General features: G+C 39.9%; 1 protein-coding gene across 1 annotated transcript in view; it reads left to right on the plus strand.

Moving 5' to 3' along the window:
- Nucleotides 1-5,813, plus strand: part of LOC119852766 (solute carrier family 4 member 1 adaptor protein) — a 23,953-nt gene extending 18,140 nt beyond the window's left edge. Inside the window, exons 13-14 of the mRNA XM_038394464.2 lie at nt 1,951-2,023; nt 3,222-5,813. Coding sequence (XP_038250392.1) covers nt 1,951-2,023; nt 3,222-3,271 — 123 coding nt within the window. The 3' untranslated portion in view covers nt 3,272-5,813. The remainder of the gene's footprint in view (nt 1-1,950; nt 2,024-3,221) is intronic.
- The last annotated feature ends 1,623 nt before the right edge of the window (nt 5,814-7,436 follow it).

Consider the following 7,436-nt stretch of genomic DNA (forward strand, 5'->3'; position numbering starts at 1 on the left):
AGAGATGTAATGCCCATCAGCTACTAGCAGGATCAGCTAATCCAAAAAAATACTTCCATTGGCGTTAATTGATTCCATTGTTAGCAATCCCAGCAAAGAGGCCCAAGGACTGAATGGGAACATCCTTCAGAGGAGGTCCCTCTGTAACTAGGTTGAAGCATATTAGTGAGGGAAGTGTCAATACATTTGCACTCTACAATCCATGCTGTACCACTTCTGTGGATAACTAGAAGGTATCAGTCTCCAGGGCTGTCAAACCCAGCACCTCTAAGCAGCACTAATTCACTCCAAGCATTCTAATGTTACAGCATTCTCCTAATATTAAATATCTTCACATTCCCATTACAAATCACTTTTTTGCACATGCTATCTTTTGCACTCTCTCCTTTTGGTTGATATTTTCCATAATGGGTTTCAGCCCAAAGGTAGCATTTTTTTAAAAGTCTGAGGAAAAAATCTTTTTATGCACTTTTGAATCATGCAAAACTGGAAAAAGTCTTTTCTCCTTCTGAAAAGGTTTTGACTTTTTTGTGCGCAAGAATAAAAATAGCTGAATTTTACATGCTAACACTTTCCAGGAGGCTAGATCTTCCAGAGGTCTCTAATCCAGGTTAATTTTAGAAAATTAAACAGATTTGATGGACTGAAACATTGCTTTGATCATGCTGATAGATCTGTATTAAGGTTTTATGTAATAACCAGTACATAAATTCAGTGCTTAGTAAATATAGACTTAAAGGCCAGAAGGGACCATCATGATCATCTAGTCTGCCCTCCTGCACACTGCAGGCCATAGACCCTCACTCACCAATCCTCTAATAGACCTCTAACCTCTGGCTGAGTTACTGAAGCAACGTATGCTCTGTGTAGATTTAAAGACTTAAATATAGGTGGGGGGGGGGGGTTAATGGTTTTCAGCATTTCACTATGGAGTTGTTAGATTTTTGACTACTTAATTGTGGAAGTAAAAGATGAAAGCAGTTAAGATTACTGCTTCGGCCCTAAATTTTCAACCTGACCTTAACTTGTTATCTCCATATTTAGGCCTCGATGAAAATAGCCTGATTTTTGAGGAGCACTTAGCAGTCACAAATGCCACTGAAATTTAATGGGAGCTGGAAGCATGTATCTCCTTGGAAAATGAGGCCACTCTTATCTAACAGTATAACTTCAGGCATTCAAGTTTGAAACTGTTGGCCTTAATATTTTTTTTTCCCAGTGTGAATTGTGCTCCTAAATCACTTAAGAGTATTTAAGTCTCACCTTCATCTTTTTCCTTTAAACAGGGACATTCATTGTAAAATTGACATCAATGTAACATTAAGCTTACAAATTTAAATCCTCGAGAGTCAGCAAATACAAAAATTAACATTTTCATTGTAACCTTTATTTGCCTACACCATGGACACAATCCTGTGTTTTGTATCTGTAATGCTGTCAAGTGCAACAAACAGTTCTGCCCTCATTAGTACACTCAACTCCTACTGACTTCATTGGGGATTTCGTGGCTGTATCGGAGGGTGGAGTTTGTCCTTCAATCGATGTTCTGAGGCCTGATCTATGCTGGGCGGGTGGGGATCGATCTAAGTTAGCAACTTCAGCTACGTGAATAAAGTATCTGAAGTCGATTTACTGAGATCTACTTATCGCGATGTCTTCACTGTGGTCAGTTGACAGCTGACACTCCCCCGCTGCCTGTCAATGCCGAGGGTAATGTAGACACGCCCTGACAGACCTGCTCCGTTACCTGCCCACTGCACTCCTGTTGTGTTTCCTCATTGACCCTTCACAGTAGGGAAACTGCTCCCACCTCTCGGTAGCTTTTTTTTTTTTTTCCTTCCTTCCACACCGCTTCCGTGAGCTTAAAACTGACTAATTGAAACACTTGGGAACTTTATGCTAGGAATGCTGTATCTTTAAAAATGTCTGCTCAATTTTTATTTTTTGCAGCTCCAGCAAGCACTTTCCTCCTCGCAGTACCCAGAAGATGACCCAGACTACTGTGTTTGGATGCCTCCTGCAGGTACCAAGCAAGTTCCTCTAACTTCTTACTCCAATAAATCAGGAATCCATTTGCAAAATAGTCCTGAGGTCCCTGAAATGTGGCCCAAAAAAAAAAAAAATCAACCAGTATAGATATTTCACACATACACCCATCCCAAATACCACATGTAACAAATATACTTTTCACACTGCTATATGAGCTACTATTAGTTCTTGCAGTTCTGTATCAGCTTTGTTATGCCAAGTATGGTGGTGGTTTTATTATTTGAAAGAAAGATCAAAGCCTGTGAGGTTTTGAGCAGCCTCAACTTTCACTGAAGTCATTGGAACATTCAGCAATTTATGGAATTGGTCCTCTAACACTTTGTGAAGATTTTTTGGCCAAAACTTTGAAACACAAATCTTCCTACAACTCGTATAACATGTTTTGGAGAGACAAGCCTTATTAACTTATTGTGGCAGAGATATGGAATGACTTTTAATAGGGGCACAAATCCAATTTGTGTGGAGGGTAAAAGGTAAAGATTAACTTTTTTCTAATTAACCTTCAAATCGTTTTGATTTAACCTTCTGTGGTTATTTTTAATGATGCAATGAATTTTCAATTATACTTTTTTAATGAGAGCATGGCTTATGAATATAGCTTTTCATATTAAGTGTATAGATTAGATTTCATATGGTTTCATGGTAGTCTTTCTCAAAATTACAGATAATTAGGGGTTTAAAACATTGCTGGGCCTCACAGGGAGGGAGGAGATAGGGAAGGAACTTCACTGAGGAGAGCTCTAACGCAGAGCTAAGTGAACAGAAGGACTGCACTCCATTAGCACTAGTAAAAACTAAAGCAAAATTCCTGGCTCAGCTGACCAGAAGAGGGGCTGAACTGGGTGTGTCTAGCCAGCTTCCTTTTTTGAGGGAGCTCTCTTTTCCTGTCTCCAGCTACTAATGGGCGGATTTGTCTCCTGTCTGAGCTGGCATAATGGGGATACTGGAGGAACCAAATAAAGATGAAAGATATTATGTAGTCTTGTAAAGGCATATAACTCCCAGCTGTCAGGAATTATGTATCAAAAGGAGACTAGTATTGTAGTATTCATTGTGTGGGTTGGTATACTTTTTTCTGCCTGTCAAATGTATGCTCTGTGTAGACAATTTCATTCTTTGCTATGAGTTGACCTTGGAAGAGAATATATATATTTTTGTCTCTTGTCAATCAGGTCAAAGCGGTGATGGCAAGACTCATCTGAATGAAAAGTATGGCTATTAAGCTTCACAGGCCCCAGGCAGGGGCTCTGAGGTCTAAGGGACCGTGCTACTTTGGACAGCTTCCTGCACAGAATTGAGTGAGGGGTGAAAGAGTTGGCTTCTCAGATGTTGTTCAAGACTGAATGGCATCAGCACCAATTCAGACAGTTATCTCAAACACTGAATTTGTTCTTTGTTTTTAAAACACTTCTAAGGATTCCTGAGCCTTGCACATAAATTTTTCCACCTCTTCTGCAGTTGGCCTGGTCATTGTATTCAGTGTAAGAATGTTAGACTTGTAAGGACTTTGTTTATAAGCTTGATGAGGTGAGACCAAGCTGGTTTTATCCAATAAAAATGAAAATACTAGTGTTTTTGCCTCCAAATTGTACTTAAAATGACATTTTATTTCAAAGGAAATATATTTTAACCCCTCCCCCCCTCAAAAAAAAATCCTTTTTAATTTTTGGAACTCAAGCACTTCTGCACTGAATAGTGCAAGAAAACTAGAGAATGAAATTGGCTGGAAACGCTGAGGAAAAATGCAATAATTAGAGGCATGGAAAAACTCTCGTATGAAGACAAATTGAAAATATTTGGATTGCTTATCTTTCAAAAGAGACAAATTTGAGGGGACATGATGATAAAAGCCCCCAAAATAGTGGATGCTCTAGAAAAGGGAGATAGGAGTTTTTCTTCTCCTTGTGTCATAACACAAGAACATTGGGACATTTGATGAATCTGAAAAATGATACATTCAAAATTGATAAGATAATTCTCTCAGTGCATAATTAGACTGTGGAACTCATTGCCACAGAATATTGTTGGAGCCAAGAATTTAGTGAGGACTAAAGAGGGATTTGACTTTTCTATGGATAACAAGAATATCCAGAACTATAAAAATTCATGCTGAAAAAGAGTATTGGAAAAAATCTAATACCTCATTTATATATAATATGAAACCTGTGTCTTAAAATAATTCCAAATTATAAGAGATTAGGAAGAGACCTTGATGGGAGCAGATTACCCTACATCTGTCAACTGTGCAGTTTCTTGCACCTTCTTCTAAAGCAGTGGTGGGCAACCTGTTGCCCACGAACCGGTGTCCGGGAACCCGGCAAACCACAGCCACCGGGAGCTGCGAGGCGCCATGCTTGCGGATTGTCATCAGCAAAATGTTTCACAGCCCGCAATCAGATTACCCTGATGGGCCGCTTGCGGGCCATGGGTGCCCACCACTGTTCTAAAGCATTGATGCTGGCCACTGTCAAGAGACAAGATATTGGATTAAATTGACCGTAGGTCTGAGGCAGTCCAACATTTCCTATGTAAAGTAGCTCTATAAAATGCTACGGTAGTGGTTGTATTATACAGAGGGAAATTCTTCTTTTAAAAATACAAATTTTATCCTGACCATGTCTCTTCACCTTCCTCTTTCATCAGACGTGTTTCTAGAATGGTCATAATAGTTCAGGCTTTTCTATCTTTTCAGCATTGTGTGTTTGGGCAGATGCCTTTTGTATTCCCCTATTCAAGCCCCCACTTGGTTGAGAATTTCTTGGTTGAGTATTTCTCCCTGATAACCAAAGTCCACTCACATCAATGTCCTCTTACCAGTTCTTTCAAAATCATAATTAAAGAGAAAATACCTGCAGATGGAGCTAGTGAAGCACAAACTATGTTGTGTCATAGCTCTCTTCTATCTATGAGCTGTATTATGTCCAATTCCTTTCCTCTGGACCTCTGAAGTGTTCCCTTCCTAATTAATTCCCCCCCCCCGCAAAGCTGAAAATTCACCCACACTTATGCCACTGGCTTTAAAATCAAACCCTGGTGTAGAAGAGTGATTTCATATCCACACATTCAGCCGCCCAGCTGTTGAGACGGGTCTTTGTTTCTGCAGTAAGCTACAGCATCCACACACTTGTTCTCGCTGCTTGTGCCAACATGTGGCCAGGATACAGTGCTTTCTCCAGCATTCAAGGACCAATTGTCTAAAGCTGCCTTTTCCTGTGCAGAGCACATGATTATTGTATTCTCTGCCACATGTTTACCTCATTATTGTAATTACTTCCCTTGCTACAAAACTTCCTTTTATGTATTCACCTGATAAATACATTTTAATTTATAAGGCATACCCAAAGTCCTCTAAGCATTTAATATCTGTCCAGCTTACTTCAAAATATTTTGGTTTGGAGCGCTGTGCGAGAAGCAGTTCGTTTGATAATTTGCATAACACATTCTGCTGTTTCAAGTCAAACAATTACACATTTAATATAGTTATATAAATGCCATAGTTTTTTACAAGCTTTTACATTCTGATTTAAGTGACATTTAGCGTTAGATGCTCTCAGCATCATGATGAGAGAAATTAAGTGCAATGAAATGTCAAAAGCTCTCTTTTTCTGATACCCCAGTGTGTGTGCCTATATGTATATACATGTGTATGTATACTTTCCAACATGAATATACTGCATTGTTTCTGGGTTCTGATGATCTGTTAAACCTAGGTTCAGTCTCATATTTTCATTAGACATACTCAATAAAAATGCAGCCTAATTGTACTTCAGCGGACTAGTCTTTCACTTGGAGCCTGGCTTCAAATCTAGTCTTTGATCGCAAGTGAAAATAAGATTGTTCTCCCAAACTATCATACACTTTGATTCACTCTGGTACACAACTGCTCATGAATTTCCTAGACTAGAATAATGGAACTGCAGGTCACAACTGATCTGCACTGGCAGAACTGTATGGAGGGAGCCTGAGACTTCATCAGTTGTGAAATTCCAGATCAGGAGAAATGTGTGTAGTGCTTATCTGCACTAATCTGACTAGCCCCTCACTTTCATAGGTACCAGGTTCACACTCCTAAAGACAGGTGTAATTGACACATCTCAACCCTTAACTGTATAGTGGGTGTTATTGATATTATTGTATAAATATAGTACAGATGGTTTCTGAAGAGAGAACATTGCCTGTACGAGCTGTCTTTATTACATCTTTATGTAAAGGGAAGATAGTCTTGCCTTTACCCTGCAATATAGGGGTGGGTACCCTCTAGGCACTCTAATTGAAAATAGCTTCTCCTGATTTCCTTTGACTCTGTATCCCATGCTCCCTACCAACTCCAGTCTATGCAGAGCACTGCTACTAGCTTCCTCTCCCTGATCTTCCCTATCACACCACCACTCCCTTGTCTTTAGATCAAGTTCAAACTTCTCATCCTCCCCTCTGAGGCACAGCACAATTTTATCTTACCAATATCTTTGTGTTCACTTCCTCCTGCAGTTTAAACTCCTGAGGTTTCCTACAAACCACTCCTCCTATACCCTTCTCCTGCTTCCCCTTTGCATATTCTTTTTATATCACCCCTTTTCTTTTAGTATATCCTCCCCTTCACTCAAATTATCTTTGGAATGCACTTTCACAAAGCCTTTCATCAGTGATCCTTCAAAGATGCCCACCCTGCTTTGTGATGGTAACCTATCAGCTGATCTATAGTGTCTGTCTGGTTTAGGGCCTGGTCCTGGAGCTAATTCTGTGTGGGCAGAGCTCTGCAGCTGCCCGGAGTCAATTGCAGGACTGGAGTCTCAGAGCAAGCTCATTATAGGATGGGCCGTGTCTGCCTTTGTACAGAGCTGTGCACGCTGCTCTATAAATAAAATTGTAGTAATGTGAAGTGAAACAATACAAGAAACTATGGTGATCTACTAGCGAAATATTTCCCTTTTAGAATGGCTGTGCATCTGTTCTGGAAGCAGCAGCATATTGTCCATGGGAATTTCCTCGGAAAGTAGTTGGCAGTGCTATAAGCCCATGATAGGAGTGAGTGATGTTTCTCTGATGTCAGAACAAAACACCACTATAAATCTGCAAGTCTTGTAACTTGCTTATCAACCTTTTTATCCCCTTACCATAAATAACCTTCCCAACAGTCTTTAAGAAACATCAACCAAGGCTGATTCATAACAGCAAGCCAATAACACCCTAGCAGCTCTTACATGCTATTGTATGTAATTCTGCTGAGGTCTGTGTTGAAATGCTGATTTATTTTCCCGTGTTGAAAGCACAGCTGTAAGCCCCGCAGACCATTTTGTTCTAGCTTCTAAAGCAGTTCCCATAGCTTCAGGTGTTTCTCACCACAAAGCGGATACAACCGTTTTCTTTCTAAAAATTAGTGGCACTGC

Source organism: Dermochelys coriacea, chromosome 3 (genome assembly GCF_009764565.3).
Source record: "Dermochelys coriacea isolate rDerCor1 chromosome 3, rDerCor1.pri.v4, whole genome shotgun sequence".
NCBI lineage: Eukaryota > Metazoa > Chordata > Testudines > Dermochelyidae > Dermochelys > Dermochelys coriacea.